Source organism: Pteronotus mesoamericanus, unplaced genomic scaffold, assembly GCF_021234165.1.
Source record: "Pteronotus mesoamericanus isolate MK-2021 breed Mesoamerican mustached bat unplaced genomic scaffold, CSHL_Meso_final scaffold_54, whole genome shotgun sequence".
Classification (NCBI taxonomy): Eukaryota; Metazoa; Chordata; class Mammalia; order Chiroptera; family Mormoopidae; genus Pteronotus; species Pteronotus mesoamericanus.
Window position 1 is genome coordinate 29,961,287 of NW_026555321.1, and position 21,802 is coordinate 29,983,088.

At 38.9% G+C, this 21,802-nt stretch overlaps 1 protein-coding gene across 4 annotated transcripts in view; it reads right to left on the bottom strand.

Moving 5' to 3' along the window:
• Positions 1–5,360: 5,360 nt before the first annotated feature.
• The window catches only part of PPARG (peroxisome proliferator activated receptor gamma), a 141,700-nt gene continuing 125,258 nt past the window's right edge, over positions 5,361–21,802 (bottom strand). For all 4 annotated transcript variants that reach the window (XM_054595377.1, XM_054595376.1, XM_054595378.1 and 1 more), the window contains one exon: positions 5,361–5,835. In XM_054595377.1, the coding sequence (XP_054451352.1) occupies positions 5,588–5,835 (248 nt within the window). In that variant the 3' untranslated portion in view covers positions 5,361–5,587. The remainder of the gene's footprint in view (positions 5,836–21,802) is intronic.

Here is a 21,802-nt window from a genome sequence, read left to right on the forward strand (position 1 = left end):
CTAGCTCCTTCCTCTCATCAAGCCTCACTTTCTTATCTGAATAATGGTGATCAAGCCTGCTCTGCCTCCTTTGTGTGATATTCTATAAGACATGCAGGGTATGTCTCCTCTTCATTTTACAGATAGGGAAACTGACACTCATTCCTTTATTCACGATGAATGAATTAGAGGTGATTTGCTGAGGGACTATGGGCCAGGTACTATGTCCCCAGAGAGGAAGGTGACTTGCCCAAGGTCACATACTTATAAAGTGGCAGAGCTAAGCCTCAAAATGACAATAGATGCTTTTATATATACTTTATCGCCTCCGGTACTGTGGGGGAGTGGCCAGAGAATCAGTTTTCCAACTCATGTAGAAAGTCACTTGGGTCCTCTCTGAGCCCAGCCCATGGCACTGAATAGATCCCAGGAATGACACTCTCCTGGGAACTTTTGGCCTGGAACATATTTATTTACAAAACTCCAGAGGGGATGGAAATAGCCCAACCTACTCCCTACAGGCCCAAATTAGCAATTTTCTTATTCTTCATACCCCCTCTGGAAATGTAAACTATGTAATATCAGTCTAAAATTAGGAGCATAAGTCACAAGAGAAAAGAAAATGTTTCCTTAGCTTCATCCCTGCATTTGTTCTAAATCAGAACACAGCAATTGTCTTTCAAATAATTATTTTCTCCTAATTTTTATGGATTCGGGGCAAAATACTCCTGAGAGAAAATATTTTTACTGTACTGCCAAATACTGAAATCCAAATCCTTTTCCTGATTTGAACCTGCAGGATATTCAGGTGAAGGTCCAGAAATCTTGAACAGGAAGGGACTGTTCAAGGGCCCAGGATGCCTTCTTAAATGAAGGACACCTTAATAATAACAATGGCAATAATGTTCTCCGTATCCAGCACAGACTGATTGATTAAGATGTGCCAAGAAACTGTGTGAAGTGTTTTATAACCACTATTATATTTAATCCTCATGATAACCCTATAAGTTGGGTATTATTATCCCATTTTACATATGAGGATAATTAAGTCTTAAAGAGGTTAAGAGCTTGACCAAAAGCTATATGGTTATAGAACAAGTAGGTGATAGAGTTAGAATTTTAACCCAAATCATTCTAACTCTAAATAGGATATTGTTTCTCTTAACAGCTGTACCTACTATGTGCCAGACACAGTCCTAAGTAACATATAATAATCTCTTGATCATCACAATAATCCCTTCCAGGACTTTGTTCTTTTCCTTCGCTCCTCAATGCAGGCACTGATACTAGCTTCATGTCTGTCATACACTTCGAGACTTCCTTGTTAGACTGCCAGTTCTGCTGATGGCAGTGTCAGTGCTGATAAGGGTACATATGTCATACAGCACCTTTGAATAAATTAACCCTAGTAGACTCCTGGGACCTTGGGCATGTTACTTCACTTCATTGAGCCTCAGGGTTCTCAACTGTCATTTGAGGTGACTGACTCCTTTGAGCTCTAATGTTCTAGGATTCTATGATAACTGCAGGGGCTCTCTGGAAATGGGTATAGGATGGGCAAGTTTTGATTTATAGGGTTATAAATGACCTTGCCATGAAGGCAGAAAAACTTTGCAAGTTAGGGAGATGTGAGGCTCTGGCTCCTAGGAGCAGTCAGGAATGGACAGCAAGTGGGGATGGGGGGAAGGGGAGCTAGAGTTCTTCAGCCAGACAAAAGATTGTTACCTGATTGAAGAGAATAAGGTGAGTCACAACCCCCAGGGTGCAGGAAAAAGCATGTGGTATGTGTGACCCTAGAGGCAGAGCGAGGCCTACAAGATGTAAATCACCTAGGGGTTGAGAAGGGAGAGAGCTTCCTGTTCCTTTAGGTACTTGTTCTGGGGCTGGACAGCCATTGGAAGCCATGTAGAGGGGATTTGACTTTTAGAGAGCTCACTTACCAAAATGCAAATCATCCTGTTCCTCTCTGGCTGGCAATGTCTCTAGATCCCAACTGCCTATAAATACTGTCCAAGGTAGCTTCTTACCATAGAGAATGAAGCTTGTCATAATCTACTGCTGGCTTGGTTACATCACTTCCCAACCCCTTGCTATGGCAGCCAAACCTAACTTTTTGCTGTTTTTTTGAACACTTTATGTATTGTTACACTCTTGTGTCTACCACATCCTCTGTAAGTCCTTTTTCCTATCTTCAGGCAGGGCATGACTTGGGCTGAGTTGTAGTTATGCATCTGATTTCATCAACAGACTGTGATGAGGGCAGGGCTTAATCACACTCCTCTTCATATGGTGGCAGACTTTACTGGAGTATCAACTAAGTATATATTTGATAAATGAGGTAGGATTAGATGACATCTGATTGTCTTTTAAACTCTTAAAATCCTGCTATTTTATTTTATTTCAATAAGCATTAACTGGAAAGCCTAACATGTACAATCACATGGTGAGGATTGGGGATACACAGGTAATGATAGTGACAATAATGTGAACAGAGACAAGAGCCAGGGCCAAGAACCAGGATGAGGTAAGGAAAGGGAAAAATAGGAAGGTGGCTACCTAGTAAAGAGCAAGCATCTTGGTCCCTTTGTCTCATAGCCCCAAACTCTTCCAGTGAATGTGTGGGAAAAGAGGAGGAAAGACAAAGCAATGCGACATTCTTGCTGAAAATTAACTTAGTTCTTTCTCTTAGGATAAAGAATTGAAATTGGCTTTTTTTAGGAGTCCCTGTGACCTCCCCAACTCCTCAATAGGTATTTCCAAGGGAATGAGTATCCAGGGGCCAATTTCCAATTCTTCTCATCTTACCTTGCTTTATCAGCACCAAACAGTAGTAGTTAATCAGCCAAGTCAAGACCCACCCATAAAAAGGATCTGACTTTGGTAGCCTCAAGGGAGCTGAGAAGAAGTCATTCAAATTCAGTAGCAACTAAGTAAGCCTACTACGGAAGTTTACTTTCGCCCCACCTCTTTTTCCATGCCCCGCCCCCGCGGCCCGTCCCCCCCCCCCCCCCCCCCCCACCCCGCCTGCTCCCATCCTTGCCCCCCACAGTGGAACTGATGTAGCTGCCCCTCTGGTTTCTGCCCCAGAGCTTATAACTGAGAATTTGCTGAGTGATACCAGCTAGTGCTTCCTGATTCTCTTGAGTTCTTGCTCCTCATCTAAATTTTAAAAAGAAGCCAGAAACTCAGGTCAGGCCAGTTTTTGACTGTGGCTGGAGAAACAGGGTGTGCAGATAGGGCTTCTCTCATATGTACTCTGCTGTTCCTGCGCTCTGAGCACAGGACAGATGTGGGAGAGGAGCCAGGTCATATGCAAGGGCAGTGCTGGGGGTAGGGTTCTTGTGGGAGCTTCAAAACCCTTTTTTTGACTCTTGACCAAAGTTACTTTTCTTTCTGTTTTGTTAACACAAATCTGAAAATGTGTTTTGTGTCCAGAGAAAGTACTATGAATAACTGATGATATAGTTGTTGGTTAACTTGTGAATCATCCTAGGGGAAATGGAGACAGAAGAAGGAGCGGGAGCTTTGGAGGCTGTATATGATTTGTCATAAAATATTTAGCAAATGATCATCCAAACCACAGGGAAAAAGTCAGAGATGGGAATTTAAAGGCTGCCAGGATTTAAAAAGCTATTTAATGCTTATCATCAGTGCCAAAGAGCTGAGAATGTTCCCCTTTTGGCAGCCACAGCTCCGAGAATGTGAAAAGGGCTTGGATGGGCTATGGAGCGCTGGTGGGAACTGAGAACGGGCGGACAGCGTGCTGAAAGACTTTTTGTTTGGGAAAACTTGTAAACAGGGGATCACCTTGTCTACTGCCTGCCTGTGTTTTCTTTTTCAAGATCCCCTGGATGATAAACTCTCCACATGGAACAGTAATGAAGCCTCTAGCCAGTCATATGGTTATTTCAAAATATCCTGATGCTTGGCATCAATGAAGGAAAGGAAAAATAGCCATATGATGAACTGAATTTGTCATATTTCTTCCTAATGTTTTTGTGTCACTCAATGGCTTCAGTTGCTGATCCCGAAATGACATGGTTGTCTGTTGTTTTAAAGGTTTGAGCTCAGCAGTTGTCTCTCCTAAAGGGTTAGGAATTCTACATTTTTAGGACTGAGATCAGGACTCACTTTTGTAGCCTGACTCCTTGGAAATCTGCTTTTGGGGTAAAAGATGAAAAGGTGTTTCCTGATATTTTGGCTTGAAGTCTCAAATGTAAAGTTATGGTCTCCTCAGTATCAATACCATAAGGAAAGATAAACTAAGGGAGATCCAGCAGGGAAATAATTTAGGTCAGTGCAAGTAATCATCCCGGCAAAGAGACCTCAGGATAGTATTATGGTTAAGCAATGCTAGTGAATGTGGTTGCTTCAGTCAAAGAATCTACTAATTGTGCCAAGAAAGTTCCTGCTCTTCGGCAACACATAACCTACTTGCTGGGGAGGTATGCATTACCTAAACAATATGGATAATTAACCTGAGAGATCAGAAAAGTAAGAGGTCTCTGGGCCAGGTGGTCCCAAGGAGGATAATGGGAATAACTCTACATACATTAGAAGCACAGCATGATTCTTCTCCTTCATTCATGTTTTATTTTGTTTTGGTTTCTTCTTTATCTTGTCCCTGCTGTTTTGCTTTCTTAGAATGTTTTCTCTCTCACTCTTTGCCTATCCCAAATACAACACATCTTTTGAGGCCCACTTCAATGAATTTGGAGTCACTCTTACTATTCCAATCTTCATTAATCTTCACTTCCCTTGAACTCTTATAGTTCTTAGAGTCTGAATCGTTCATTTGGCAGATGATTATACTGTGCATTATAATATTTTTAATGAAAGATTAATCTTTTCTCCTGAACTCAATTTTAAGTTCTTTTTGGTAGGTGCCAAATTTTAAAACACTTTTGTGTTACTCACAGTTTCTAATAGTTCATAACTTGCCAATAGGAATTTACGTATGCCTTGGTATCCTGTTAGTAGGCTGCTCTTGGTGAGTGAAAATCTTGTTGGAATTGTGGAAGAAGATTGGATTCTTGATAGGCCGAGGGATATGCTCCAAATGAACACATCCATGTTAAGAAACACATGCTCTGAGCAGTTTTTGGCCCTAATGTTTCCCTTCCCCTCTTAGTTGTGATTGTTAAAGCAGATGGAGGGTTCAGAAAAGTTGTAAATTGAGTAAAAAATTAATTTACTGAGAATGAAAGCTGATCAGAAGTTCCATTCACATTTTTAAAAAATGTGTAAGAAAGAAGAAAGAAAAACAAAGGAAGGAAGAAAGGAAAGGAGGGCGGGAGGGAATGAGAAAAGAGGTTAGAAGACTGAAAGAAAACAAAAGGAAAAAGCCCAGATTGTGGGGAGGTGGGGAACACATCAGACTCAGCCTTCAAATACATCCACCAATTTCATAATGTGGTAATTTTTAATATTAAAAGTAAATTGTAAATGTATCTTTATAAACAATATGCATAAAATAGATCTATTATTCTAAAACCTTTTCTTTTTAAAATGCTTTTTCACAGTAAATTTTTTAGATGTCAGATCTTCCCTCAAAATAATAGTGCAATTGGAAGAAGAAAAACATTGTCAGTGAATTAGGACTTCTCTGCTAATACAAGTCCTTATATATTTCCTGTAGGAGTGGGTGAAGACTCATGTCTGTCTCTGTTTTCTTTATTACTTGCAATAGCTGCACATGTTCTGTTACAATTTGTCTGAGGTCTGTCATTTTCTGGAGAAGCTTCGCAAAGAGCTGCGAGGACTCGGGGTGGTTCAGCTTGAGCTGGAGCTCCAAGGCTTGCAGCAAGTTGTCTTGTATGTCCTCAATGGGCTTCACATTCAGCAAACCTGGGCGGTCTGGGAGAGCAGAACAGGAGGTTGAGTTACAAAATTCTCTGGCCCCACATGAGAGACATATTTAGCCAAATTATTCACCCAACTTTTTGTTGGCTTGTTTTGCTTTGGTTCTAAAATAAAGTGAGAAGTGAGGCTAAGTAGACAGAGGGTAAGAACTGCATACAGAAAGATAGAATGAAACCAAGACTATCAGGGCCCTTTCCAGGTGCATTCTTTCCCTGGCCAGGACTATATCTGCGTGATCAATGGATATAACATGGTTGCAAGGAGACCTCCTCCCTAGACTGAAGACTCTTTTGCTAGTATGCTTCTATTTACTCAGAAATCTCATTTGCAACTTCTGCTCCTTCCTGATGGATCTATGTTTTATAACAAGGTCTACATTCTTTTTCACCACAGCTTTAAATATGCTTCTAAAACAAGCTTTGTCTTCTCTTTTCCTTAACATAGCATATATATTTTCAAAGAGACAAGACATAGTCTTTAAATACTGGTACAGTTTGAATGGACAGACCACCCCCAGATTTTAACAAAGGTTTCTTCTGAGGTAATTTTCACTTTCTTCTTTATACTTTTCTCCTTTGAATCTTTAAATGGTGAGCTTAAATTACTTTTATATTTTTTATGTTTTTCTTCATGTAGATCTTGTTAGATGTATCCTTAAATACAATCTTTACTTTCATTTTCTACTTTATAATATTCTATACTTTTTTGTTTCATATTCTAATATATACCTGCTGATATTTAGAAAATTATTGATTTTAGTATATTAAATCTATTTCAATTTCCTGAACTCTTGTCCATTCAAATGGTTTTTATCCTGGATTTTATTTTATTTTTCTCTTTTGGATAGACAATTATATCTGCAAATAACGGTGGTTTTATTTATTTCTTCTTTTCTAGTGTTTGCCATTCTCATTTCTTTTTCTTGCCACAGTGCATTGGCTAAAACCTCTAATACGCTATTAAATAATAGTAGTGGAGGCATAGTAGTAGTAGGAGGAGACATTCTTGTTTTATTCCTAACCTTGACAAAAATGCTTCTAATGGTTTACCACAAGTATGATATTTACTATAGATTATAATGATATGTTTTACACCTGGCTTTCCAAGAGTTTTACATTTGTTTTAGTCATGAATGTTGTTGCATTTCATCAGATACTTTTTAATTTTTTCATTCTAAAGAAATGACCATAATCATCAAGTATAGTGAAGTATATTTATAGATTTCCTTATATCCTTGTACTCATTTGCTAATAATATATTTAGAATTTTAAAATTCGTAGGTGAGACTGGTCCAGAGTCTTCTTTTTTTTTTTTGTGCCATCCTCTGCCTGTTGTGGTAATAAATGTTAACTGGTCTTACAGACTGAGTTGGTAAGTTTTTTTTTTTTTTTCTGTTTCTATGCAGTAAGATTTGTTCCTTGATGGTTCCTTGGAATTTGTTGGCAGAGTTGTCTGAGCCTGGTGGTAAATCTTTGACTATCTTCAAGTTTTCTTCTATATATATTTTAGTCTCTTCAGGCTTTGTACTACTTATAAGTGAAATTTTAGTCATTTATAGTGGAGTAAAGTTGTATATGATATCCTCTTGAAATCTGAAATCTATTATTTTTATTTAACCACATGCTTTTTATTTGTGTATTTTCTTCTTTAAAAATCCAATTTGCCAAGAACTTATCATTTTTTTTTTTCCTTTTAAAAAATACAGCTTTTGCCCTGGCTGGTGTGGCTCAGTGGATTGAGTGCCAGCCTGTGAACCAAAGCATCACTGGTTCAATTCCCAGTCAGGGCACATGCCTGAGTTGCAAGCCAGGTCCCCAGTTGGGGGCAAGCGAGACTCTCACACACTAATGTTTCTCTCCCTCTCTTTCTCCTTCCCTTTCCCTTTCTCTAAAAATAAATAAATACAAATAAAAAAATACAGCTTTTGGTTTTATTAATCAACACTGTTTAAAATTTTTTAATGAAATTTTTTCATTGCTTTTAGAAATAGAGGAAGGGAGAGAGAGAAACATCAATGTAAGAGAGTCTCACTTGCCCCCAACTGGGGACCTGGCATTCACTGACTGGGAAACAAACTGGCAGCCCTTTGGTTACAGGATGACACTCCAACCAACTGAGTCACACCAGCCAGGGCTAATCAACTCTGTTTTTTAAAATGGTATTTTGTTTTCATTTTAAAATAATTCATTCTTTTAATTTTCTTTAGCTTTACTTTTTCTGTTTTCTAGTGTCTTTCCTTCCTTTTCTTTTTTCTTTTTTCTTTTTGCTAGTGTGTGAAGGCTCCAGGTTGGAAGGGACAGCTGGACCCTTCAAACAGGGGGAAAACGATGCATTTAAAGCTCTAAATTTCCTCTTAGTGTCACTTTGGTCTCATATCATAGGCTTTCTTAATTAGTACTCTCATAGTTCTTTTCCTTTTTTTTTAATCTAAAGAAATTTTATTTATTTATTTTTTTAATTAATTAATTTTTTTTTCCAAATACATTTGTCTCTGCCTTCCCCTCAGCACATTCCCTTGCCCCCTACCCCCCTCCCTCCCTCAATCTTTCCCCTTTGGGTCCATGAGTCCATGAGTCCTTGCTATATGTTCCTTGACTTTCCCCTTCCCTTCCTTTTCCCCCGCCCACCCCTCCCTCCTTCCCTCTTGTCTCTGTTGATTTCTTTTCCTTTCAGTGTTGCTGGTCTTATTTTCCTTTTCCTTTTCCTTTTCCAAATAGTCTGTTTTACTATTTTGATTTCTTTTTTTTTTCATTTAATTTATTCTTTATTTTTTCAAATACATTTGTCTCTGCCTTCCCCCCACCACCTTCCCCTGCCCCCTCCCCCCTCCCTCCCTCAATCCTTCCCCTTTGTTGATTTCATTTTTAATCTAAGAGTTATATAGAAGCATTATTTAAAATTTCCAAGTGGAAAGTTTGGGTGTTTGTTTTTGTCTTCTAATTTTCTAAGTTTTACTTTTAAAAAAAATTATTTATTTATTTTTAGAGGGAGGGGAAGGGAGGGAGAAAAAGAGGGAGAGAAACATCAATGTGTGGTTGCCTCTCATGCGCCCTGCACCCGGGACCTGGCCTGAAACCCAGCCATGTGTCCTGACTGGGAAACGAACCAGAGACTATCTGGTTTGCAGGCCAGCACTCAATCCACTGAACCACACCAGCCAGGGTTAATTTCTAAGTTTTATTTTCTAATGTCTAAATTTGTTGCATGTGGTTACCAGAGGGGTGCAGGGTTTATGTTTAACATTGATGACATTCACTTGATACCTTGTAGTGATCCCAAATTTTAGCTCTTGAAGGCTAGTCATCCTCTTTTTTTATTTTAACTCTTCTTCCCTTCACTGAAAATTAGAACAATGTAAAAGAATTTTTATTTACCTTTTAATATCCTTCATCCTCTAGCTTCAGTTTCTGTAATTATCCCTTTGCTTCAACCATATTAAACTATTTCCATACCAAGTCTCTCAAATATCCTATGCTCTCTCATCTGTGCTTAGGCAGGTTCTGTTCCTCCTATCTGAAAGTCTTACCTTCCCTTCATCCATCTTACCAACTTCAACCTATTCTTCAAAATATAGCCCGTGTCATTATGTTCTGGCATCCTTCCTTGACAATATCCCTTCTGCTCCCTTGTTCCTCCAATCCCCTTTCTCTGGATCTTGTAACACCCTGTAACACTTCAATCACTATTGTACTAGTAGATTACAGTTATTAATTACATTCACTTTCCAAAGATTGTACTAAGGTTTTATATATAATATCTCATTTAATCTTGAGGTCAATGCTTTATGGAGGGGAAAACAAAGATTTACAGAAAGTAGTTAAATTTTGCCCAAGATCTGCCATTTGCTAGTAAATGGCAGAGCTTAAATTTCAATCTAAGTCTGTCTGATTCCAAATGTTATGCAGTATTCAACTCATATTACCTTGAATTGTAAGTACTGATTTTCTTGTGTATCCCCCCCAACTAGGTCATGTGGTATCAGAAGGCAGAGACTATGTTCTGATCATCTCTGATCAAGTGGAAACATAGAAAGCACTCAGTTGGTTTTCTAGCTAAGAGTCCTGGATTGAAAAGTATACTTCTTCTGGTTGGTGAACAAGTTTAAAGGCAAGATCACTACCCAATGAACAAATCTCCTGTAAACAATGTTTTTCTGTATTTAATAAAGTACAGCAACTTTTATCCATTGAACTGAGGCACAGGAGAGCAATATTAGAATGGTCTCAGGGTGAGATTTTCAGAACTGCACACATTCTCTGAAACTGTTTCTTTTTTTTACAGGAAGAAAGTTACCTTTGTTTGATTTTCTTCCCCCTAACTTATCTAACATGTACTATTGACTGGAATATGTATACTTTTTTCTTTAAATTTCAGCATTTAATTTTGGAACCACTAGCAAAAATCTCAAATCAAGAGAATGAAACAAATGATTTAGTCCTGGCCTAGAGAATCATGCCCCTGGAGGGGCGGTGCCTTTCTCACAGTTGCTCCACAATAGTGAACACCCCTGACACTTCAAGGAAAACCAGGTCCTGGACTGGTGCCTTTGGTTTTATGGTTGTGGATCCTCCCCCTGAACAAATGTTCCAGATTTCAAAGGCCTGTGGCAGTACAAATGTATTTGCGTCGGAAGCGGCAGCACTTTGTGTCAAGACAGGTGTTAAATGTGGCTCCTCTGTGGACTGGGACTGCACACCCCTATGTAGAAGCTCACAGAGTTACTGGCTTGTTAGAGCCTTTTCTCCTTCCTCCTTCTTCTTGAGCACTATCAGGGGAGTCAACACTCTTGCTGAAGGGCTTATATTAACCTAGAAGGTTTCATTTATTATGACAGTTCAAACAACGAAATCCTAAAATGCAGCTGACCAGGTTTGCTGGAAACATTTGGCTTTAGTGCAATATTATGGAACTGGCCCCTCTAGGAGAGGAGAAGGGTCTGGTTTGGATTTTCAAATCCCTCTTTGGCAAGTTATTTTTTATGATGTGATGGATGAAATTTGGCTGAAATTTTGTGGCCACTGATTTATATTTTCTCCAGTGACAAGTTAGATCATTTACAGATCTGCCCCACTGTCCTTACAGAGCCTCAGTCAAGGCTAAACGGAGTGCAGTAGAGTGGAAAAAGTAGTATATTCTACCTCTAGGTCTTTCACTGACCAGCTCCATGACCTTGGGCAAACTGATTATGTTCACTGGGCCTCAATTTTCTTTTCTGTAAATGAAAAGGATTAAACTAGCTAGATGATCTCTAAGACCCTAATTCAAAAGTTCTAAGCTTTGACTCTTAGTGTAATACCCTTTACATAGTTCACATAATTAAACTAGGGAAATAACCTCAATCTAATGATAAAAATGTACTAACAAAGCTTACGCATTAAACTTAGAACACTTGACATATTTAAAAAGCAAAAAAGCTTCCTTTGGTCTTAAGCAATCCGTAGGGTCAAGGACAAAAGGGGTTTGTTAGGATTGCTCCCCCAACCTCCACGCTCCAATCAGCTATTAGACCTTCCCTGTTCCCCTCTCCTATCTTTCTTTTTCCACTTTCCGTCTACTCACACTCAAACCCTTACTGAGCTAAGCGAGGTATCACATATATGCCATAAAAATCTGTCTAAACACCCAGAGCAGTCATGGGGTCCTTCCCTTTCTTCTCCACTTCCCACCAGCCCACTGCCTGCTAAGATACATGCTAGCACCTTTCTGCCCCCTTCCTCTTCCCGACCAGACACATTACCTTTACCCTTCTCTCTCCTAAGCTTCAAGGGCCCCTCCCTTTGCCTCTGTAACTTGTTTCTGAGCCCATTCCTTCTACAGCTCAATTCTACCTCTGTGACTTTCTCAATAAATTTTTCTTACAAAAAAAATGATATTGTTCTTAGAAGGCCTGTCTGAGATCCTCTTCCAGTACCTTGTTGAGGGTTAGAATTCAGTTCTAGAATAGAATCAGGGTCAAGGGACGCCCTTTACTGGCCTAGGTTGCTAGAAAGACTGGTTGGGAAAGTGTGTGTTGATTCACTCCAGGATATAACACTTGAGGAAGCTGGAGTCAATTACTGGTTCCTTACTCCCCAGGCTGCAAAGAATTGGGAAAGAAACCTTTCCGGTCTCCATTCACCACAGTGCTGGAATTGATTAGAGAGCAGTGTTGATTATGGGCAAATCTACAAAGCTCCCATCTTATCTAGATTTGGTTCTGTTAAGTGGAGAGCTTATGCGAAGCAGATTCAATTCTCTCCACCCTCAGAGGTGTCTTAGTTACGGAACCAGATGGCCAGTGGAGTCTCCTGAAGGAGAGGCAGAAAAACCAAATTGAATGGTTTTGTCTCCGTTCTAGGAGCTGCTGCCATGGCATTCCCAGTCTATCCCTACTAGCTTTCTGATAGATACTAGTAACCTGAAAAGGACTGTGTGTACCCAGAGGATTTAGGAAAAAGAGGTCTGATAGCTGGACAGCTATAAATTGATCCACGGACAGTGAAAGGTTTTAGTTCAGGTGTGGGTGAAAACTGAAGGGGAGGGAGGGCTACTTAGGAAACTTAGTACTTGGTATCTCACTCTTTCATACTTTCTCTTCAGTTTCCTTTATTCTGTTGCCTCCTAAGTTCACAGATGTGTTTAAAAGAGCAGTGGATTTGGAAACTGAAGACGTGAGTCGAGTCTTGTCTCTCCTCCACTTAGTTCCCTTGTGACTTTGGACAAGCCATCTAATTTTCCCAGGTTTTGGCTACATTTTTAAGACAACAGTGGTATTTCTTTACTGAGATCATGGTGAGAATGAGTTATGAAAAGGAACTCCATAAGATATTACTGTTCTCTGTGTTTTTTCAAATAAAGGCAATTTCCATAGGGATGGGTCAGGAGTGTAAGCAGGGGTGGGGTGGCGCATATATATGGCCTATAGTAATTACCTCCCACCACCCTACCTTTAGGAAAAAATAATGTAAGAAAGTTTCACATGTATTCTTTTAATATTTAAATTTGAACTGGAGCTTGATGGAGTACAGTGATTCTCAACTTGGCTACACATTGAAATCATCTGGGTAGATTAAAAACACATCAACTAATTAATACCTGGGTCCCATCTTTAGCAATTCTGACCTGGCCTCGGGTATGGCCTTTAATATTTCTAAAAGCTCCCAGGTGACTCTATTGTGCAGCCAAGAGCAAGCACTACTGCTTTAATGAAAAGCATTTGGAATCCCAACCTTAAAACTTACTTGCTAAGTAAAGTTGGGCAAGTTTCTTGACCTCTCTGTACTTCTGTTTCCTCATTTAAAAAATAGGGACAAAACAGTAATCAAACTCATAGTGTCATTGAGATGATCAAATGAGTTCATAGAAGAAAAGTGCTTGGAGCAGTGTCTGACACATAGTAAGTTAGCTCTATTTATAATAGTATAATGTAACTCATCTCTTTTCCCTTCCTATCTTTATTCTCCTCTCATTTCTCTGGATTTTCCTGGGTCCTCTTTATATCTTTCCTATTCTTTGTCTATTAATTTGCTCCCTTCTCTTCAGCCTTTCCCTCCAACCCCCATGAGGTTTTTCCCTTTCCATTCTTTGGACTGAAGCTTGCTGGGGATCCAGTATTGAAGCCCTAGCAGGGCCGGCCTAAATTAATCAGAAGCCTGAGCAACGGATAGTTTTAGGGGAAATGTAGTTGACTGCTGCTATCAGGGAAAGGGAACAACATAACTTAGAGATCTTGTAAATGCTTTACCAAACAGATAAAGACCATCTGTAATGAGCATATTCTACCTTCAACGCATATGTTCCTGGTAGAGTCCTTTACTCTGAAGTGGGTTTACACTCTAACATTTCCCTGTTTAAACAATAATTTAATAAATGCTTTCTCTTGGCCCAAATGAGAACTGTTTTTCACAACAATAACACATATGACTTGGTTAGGTTGGTGGAAGTGGGTAATCACCATCATGAAACTAAGTCCAGGCAATATTTTCTTTTCTCTGCTCACTGTGATGCCAATTCCACATCAATTCCCTGAATCTTAAACGCTCAGAAAAGCACCCTCCCAAACTACAAAACAACACAAAGACATCTAATCACAGGTGGGTAGCATTTTCCTCTATGCTGTATTCAAAGCTTGTTTTTTTTTTTTTTGCTTCATGGTATCTGTAGTGAATTAAGCTTGGGCTCTGCTTTATTTCCAGGTGTTTCAGAATGGGAATGGGACTTGAGATTTCAATCCTGCCCTTGGGACATCCCTTTCTTTCCTATCTCCTTTCACCCTGGGATTAGGGTTCCCTTGTTGTTCTATCACTGGAGGTCAATCAATGGAAGCTTAACCAGTTAGTATGCTTCTTTTCTCAGTGTCAGGACCAAAAGAGCAGTGTGCTCTTCCCCCAAGCTGAGGAATGTAGATATATTTCTGTTCCTTCTATGTCCAATGCTGACTCTGATCAGGACTGGAAGGGTGAGAGGCAGAGGAAATGCTGGAGCAGAAAGACAAAGGGGAACTATTTCTTCTTTCTCTTTGAGCCTGACACACTCATGCTCCCAGGCCGACTACTCTTCCTGACTTCCTCAACCTCTAGAGATGCCAATAGCAAACCAAAGGTAGCCAATAGCAAACCAAAATAATAAAAAAGGGGCCAAGTATTAGTTCTCTGCACCACCCCCATGTCTTCTTTCCAATGTTCTTGAGCAGAACCTCACAAAATAGGTGGGATCTATAATCTCTAAATATAACCTCTCAACACATAACGTCCCTCCAAACTTAATCAGAATTCTAGGAGTGTGGAAACCCACCACACTCCTATTCCCTATCTCCTTCAGGGTCACAGGGTTTTATGTTCTCCTCTCAATTTTTAAGGCCCCTCCCCCTTCCTCCAGTATCTCTTTCCCTTGGGGTTTCATTCTCAATCCACAACTAATCCTCTTAAAGTGATAGCTGATAAAAGGATTAGTTGATCTCTCTCTAGGGGTATTTATATTGTAATATGAATTTTAAGAATGACTATTGGTGGAAATAAGCACTTTGACTGGCAGAATTAAATGGAGATACTACTTCCAATTATATCATACAAGGGAAAAGGGAAAATTAGTATTTGTTGTGTGCTTAACATATCCCAGGCATTGTGCCAAGGACTTCACATAATGTTATTTCACTTACTTAGGGCACTGATAAGGAAATTAAGGCTCAGGGAGATAAATAATTGCCTGAAATCACACACCTAGTTAGTAGTGGAGTGGGGGGTTTTGAACTCATGGCTGTCCATGTGATTCCAATGAACCATTCTGCCTCTCTTCTGGTTTAATTATTTGTGAAGCTGGCAAGACCCTTGAAAGGTGCTTCCCTGGGAGTACATGACTCCTTCACTACCTGTATTGGCCTTTCTGTTATGAGTGACTTGAACCAGTCTTTGGTTTCATTCTTTCTCACTTGCAGATGATCTGTCTGAATGTCTTGGTGAATTGTGCCAGTCTGGAAGGCTGCCTGAGGTCACCCAGAGTTTAAACACACATTGTGAGAACCCAAAATGATAAAGTACTCCAAAAAGCGGCCCACTGACTGACTGACTGAACCTTTTCCAAGACTGCCGGTGTGGTGACAGGAATGACTCAGCAGTTTGGCTCTCAATCCCATGTCTCTCTCTGGGGTCAAATACAATCCTTTGCTCACTCACTAAAATGATCCCAGCTTACCAGGCCTGCAGTGAGGAGGGAATTTTATTTCTGAAGCAGTCACAGATAAAGATTTTTCTATATTCTACAAACAACAAAAGCCTGAGTGTATCTGTGTGTGTATTTTTAAGTTTCACAGATGTTTCTAGTATGTTCCATCTTCTCCCTATCCTTCATCCCAACCCCTAGCTCCCTGGTTTTTAGAATTTGAGTTCCAGTAGAGAACTTACACATACACTTTGCTTCTGTCTAAGCTAAACCCATCAGGTATGAAAAAAGTGAACTAATGGAACATTTCTAGATAACTCAGATTGAGTCATTATTCAAAGCCACACCGGCTATCTGGCAGGGTTTTCCCACTGGTCATTGGCAGCATGGTGGGAGGAGTAGAAGGGAAGAAGAGAAGAGCAGCAAAGACTTTGTGTGCACAATGTAGGTGCCCATTAACTCTTTTGCAATTAATAAATGAATGTTATTATTCTCTGACACAATCATGGCCTAGATGGGAGGCTTGAACCATGTAGTAACACTCTTTGACTATTCTGCTTAAGGCTTAGTCATGTGAAAAATCAGAGGTCCTTGTTTATTCTCAATATCATGAAAAGATTCAGAAAAATAACTTTCACCATTAGACACTAGCCTAATTCTTGTCCAAAAAAGCTGTATGGATAAGGTAGCTGAATATTTAACTGGTACAGGAGAGTAAAAAGAGTTGGCCCGCTATTGTTCATAGTATTTTCAATACCTAAATCTTAGACTAGTTTGGGTCTTGTCTCCACCCAGTTAACTAATAAGGATTACAGTAATACACAAAGAAGATGTGGGGGCCACTAGACATGTAGAATCAGAGACCCCTAACCTGGGGTTTCCTCAAGAAGAGTGTAGGCCCACTCAGGCATGTATACTCTGTGATGTATGCCCATTCTAACTAGTAGAAATAGTTCTGCAGTAAAATGGAAAGATAACACATGAGCTGGAAATATCCTCAAGATTTTGAAAGGCAGTTGGGGATGGAGAAGAGAGATGGAACACCCAAAACCCAGAGCTACTCAAACTCTGTGCCTGTGGAACATTAATGTTTTGTGAGCTGGAATGAAGTGTTCTGCTGCTACAACTGAATGACTGCCATTTTGATTGTTTCTAATGGGCAGGAAGAAATTAAGTTACTGGATTGTATTTTAACAATTTTAAATTTCTCTCATAAATTTTTCTGCAACCACTTATCTCTATTAGAACCTGGTGTAAGATGGTACCTGGTTAAGCATGAATGTATTTCCTCAGTTGTTTAAATCTTATCATCAATTTTTGTGGGGGTGGTCTGCAAACAGTGATATTATTTCCAGGGATCAGGCAACCTGAACAAATTTAAGAATACAACACCAGTCTTCAGTGTTATCACTGGACCCCATTCCTTTTCAGAGCATAGGGTGTAATTTTGCTAGATAGGTTAAAGTGGTGTCTCAAGAAGGGCTTGGAATGTTAGTAAGTAATATCTGGACTGTAACCTGGAAATTCTTGATTAAAATATTTGTAAGTAATATAAAAATAGGTAGTTTTGGATAATTGCCAAAGAACTCTAAGACCAAGGTAATTAACTGGGATGCTTCCCCATCTCACTATATAAAAGGCAGTAGTAGTTAAAGGCATACTTTTTTTTTTTACCCAAGGATATGTTTTTACTGATTTTAGAGAGAGAGGAAGGAAGAGAGAGAAAAATATTGATGTAAGAAAGAAACATCAATCAGCCACCCTCCACACACGCTCCATCTGGGGCTCGAAACTGCAACCTAGGTATGTGTCCTGACCAGGAATTGAACCTGCAGCCTTTTGGTGTACAGGACAACGTGCCAACCAACTAAGCCACTGGTCGGGGTAAACACATCAGTTTTAAGTTCAGGGAGACCTGGATCTCTGAAGCTAGCCTCATGAATTAGTAGCTCTGTGACCTTGGGCTAGTTGCTTAATTTCTCTAAACTTCCACTTTCTCCATCTATTAAATGGGGATAATAGACTTTGTAGAGTTGCAGGAAAGAGCAAATAAAGATTATGAATGTATGTAAAGTGCTTAGCATAAATTCTGGCACACAGTGAAGTACTCAATAAATGGTAGTTATTATTAATATTTGATTATTATTCATTTAACAAGCATTTATTAAAACCTTATTCTGGGTCAGGTGCTATGCTTTGATTCTATTCTCATTCCAACAAATTTAAAAGTCTATATCTAAATCTGTATCTAGACTTGTATGTACTGTATAGTCATGACTAAGGTTATTGACATATGGGACTAGCAGCTATCCAAAATTTCATAGGTTATCAAATTTTCCTTGATCTGAAAATGTGTAACTATGAGAGCAATTCCCCTTTCTTGTCCTCTATTCTCCCTGCCTGCTCAACAGCAGAAACACACATGATCGCTCCAAGAGCAGCTGTCCAAAATTGCTTCACAGAGAAAGAACATGGCTAGGATTGCTGGAAAAAGAAGAAGCTGCTATATAGGTGGTTTGGATAGCCAAGCCAGACTCAAGAGAATAAAGGAGGAGGCTGGATGACTTGCCATCTATTGCCATTGTATCAATATTTATAGCTTCTCTGTCATTGGGATGGCGATGGCAATCTGCCTAGAAAAATAGATTATAAAATCCAGTGAATTTCCTCCCCCATATCTTGGAAGTTTGGGAAGAACTGTAATGAATTCTAAACTGTTTTGAATTAACAAAAAGAGCTTTTTCCTGTTGTACAGTTCCAGCTGGAACCCTCCTATGCTTTTTCTTCACCAAACAGCAAATGCTCAAAGCGGCAAAGTGTCCAATGGAGTGTCCCGGGGCTTGTCAGCTTTACTGAGCTTTCCACTTGGCTTTGGTTGCTGGGTAGTTTTGGGGAGTTTACATGTGTGGCTGGCATGATGCTGTGGCGCCAGTTGCAAACATGCCCTTGCTGGAGGCAGTTTTATTACTTTTGACGCCACCCATCCAGTCAGTGAGACTATAGGCAGCAAGAGAAGCTATTACTTGTCATAAATACCAAAGAATAAGGTATGGATTATGGTACTTCTATAGCTTAGAGAGTATCATGAAGGGAGCACAGGTCATGGCCCCCAACACAAATGTAAGGGAGTTAGTCACAATCCACTAGCCAGGTAGCAGAGGCAGGGTTTGTTGCAGATGGGGCATATGGAGGTGACAGAACACCTGGGTTTCAGTCATAGTTCCACTGCTCACTAGTTGTTAGATCTTAGGCAAATTGCTTAAGTCTAAGTCTCACTTTTCTTTCTATGAAATGAGAATAGAAATACAGAATTGTCAGGATCTAATGGGAGAATGCATATGAAATGCTTTTAAAATGTACACAGTACTTTCCTTTGTTTCTAGAGCGATGTGCTTTTTAGTCTCATTCTTACCTCAGGCTCAGAGGACAAAGAGAAAAAGGAGAAAAACTTGAGAAGAACTGGGTCATCTTTCTCACAACCTTGGTTTGAAAGCTGAGTAAATAGTAGAGATGCTAAGCACCAGGCCAATCTAAGTACCACATCTAATGTTATCAGCAGTTTTCAGGGTTGAAGCTGAGTGACAGTGATCTTACTATAGCAACTCTAGTTTCCTCAGCAAATACTTGTTGGGTCAAATCAGGTACTTTCATCCAAAAAATCCCCTTTATGCTCTCTGGGCCCCCCCTTTAACTTCCCCAATTCCTCACCACCCACTCTTATATCATGCCAATCTCTCCATCCTTCCTTCAGTCTAGGGTTATAGTTCCTTCATCAGAATGAAGTGTTCTGTGATTCTAAAGCTGGCCCGGAATAAAGTCAATGGATCCCTGTCAAAAGTGTTTTCCCCCCCCAAAATCACTAAACCTATTTATAGACATCTGAATAAACTGCAGAGGATAAAATAGATCAGGTAGGATCAGAAATCTGTTGACTGGATCACAACCTCTTGCTTATGTGATTGTTTTCCTTTTCTAGAATATCCAATAGGAAAAAAAATTAAGACTACTTGAAAAATTATATGATGTGCTCTAATAAACCACAATCTGGGATACTGATCTTTCCATCTACAGGAGACTGAGATTCTGACCTTATTGGAATCCAGTATTTGGATTGAGAAGGACTTGAGCAATTCTTTCTCGGACCTGTACCCAATCAGCTTCTCTGACTAAAGAAGAGCATAAAATTCCTGGGTGTTAAACAAACATGGGGTCCAGTTTATTCATGCTTTCCACTGACTGACTATAAATAGACTTCATCTACGAAAGCAAATTTTGATCAGGGAAGGATTTGCCTTTTGTGATATGCTAGTCAATGGGATTTTTTTTCCAAACAAGTCTAAAATTATTCACAGGGTTTTCTTATTACTATAACCACAGATATAAGATTCTAATAATCTGTGGTTGGCTACTACCTTCAGATTTCTTTCACTATTGTGAGGATTCAGTGAGATCAGGATATTAGTCACTGTGAAGATGGTGAAAGGTTAAAAGAACACATTTATACAGCATCTACATTGAAATGGCACCATTTTTAATTTTCAAAGTTAAAGCCTGTCTGAAATATCTATTACATTGAACCAAGCTATTCACAGAACTGTTTTTTGGGCTATTAATGAAAAATTCAAAGGCCTAATAAATCACTGATTTTTAAATAATCTAGCTTGCGAAATATGGACCATAATGGCATTTTTTTAGATGAAACCACACTGTTGTCTCCTGTGCCCATAAAACAACATTGCTCAGATTCAAAAAGCCCAGAATTATCATGATTGTTTCTTATCTAGATGTTTCCTTGTTGGAAACTAAGCATCTTTGAATGACTTATTCCAAATGCCTCCCTTAGTATCTGTGATGGGAATGTAAATGTACTAGTACCAATTTTATGGGAAACAACCTGGCAATGATGTAACAAAAGACCTAATGTTCATAGCCATCTGCCCAGGAATCCCATTTCTGGCCATTTGAAATAAGAGAATAGTCTAAAATTTGAATAGAAATTTACACACAAGAATGTTCAGTACAGCAAAATTTGGAACATGTTTTCAGTAATTTTCCATATCCTTTTCCATAGGTTTTTATAATAAATTATAAGCAACCTAAACATAAATAGGGAAATAATTTAGTTTGTAATGGTCCTTTATAAAATGAAATATTTTAGTCATTAAAAATAGTAGCATTGCCTTTCCACAACGTGAGGACTCAGTGAGAAGGCACTGGCTGTGAAACAGAGAGAGGGCTCTCACCAAGATACAATCATGTTGTTGCTTTGATCTTGGACATTCAGCCTTCAGAACTTTGGCCTTCCACAGGTGAAAAAACTCAGAGAGAAGATGAGGCTAGAAAGATGAATGCCTTCCATTGCACTTCTACATGTGTGAGCAACTACTCCATTTTCAAACATCCTCTCTGATATTCCAAACTGTTTACCAACAGCTGTTTCAATAACCTTTTCAAAGGGCCAGTTGTAAGGGAGCACAAAGTTGGGGAGCAGAAAGTAGTACTGGTTGTTGATATTGCACTTTAACCCCATCCTTGTTTACTCCATTCCTTAAAAGAATAATAAATAATTAAAAAATAGCGTGCACACACACACACACACACACGTGCATGCGCTAACATATACATAGAAAATTTTTGGAGGGAGAAAAACAGCATTGTTAATACAGTTTTATTCTGAGGAAAGAGACCTTTACTTTTCATTTCTACCTTTCTGTACTCTGAATTATCTAATGAGCTAGTATTACTTTTATTTTTAAAAATTAATAAAAATTATTAACAAAGAATATGTAATGACATAGGAAAATGATTATTCAAAGAAAGAAATACAAACATGGTATATATAGTATGCTTAGGAAAAATTTTAGAAATATGTCAAATACTAATAATTTTATTTCTGTTTTTCATTAAAAATAAAATATGCCTTAAAGAATTAACTTGTTAAACAATATTAACTTGTTTTCTAATATGGTTTTTCAAAATTTAGTCTTTTCCTCTCAGCGAACCTCAAATAATCTGGAATCTCATTTTTGTTTGCTGAATTAATCATAGCTCCAAGAGGATAAAGGGTTAATTTGTTTAAGAAGTAGATTTAGTCAAGATATTAAAACATGTTGGATAATATATTCTTGTTACATTAAATATAACACCAAAAAAGTAATTTTTACATGTGTTACACCTTGACACTGGACTTAGAGCTCCAAAGTTAACATATGCCATATTGTTATCTATTTGCACCCTGGTAATGTAAAGGGCAGTATCAGTATAGACTCAAGCCTGACTGCCTGTGTTTATAATCCTGGCTCCATCTTTTGCTAGCTACACATAA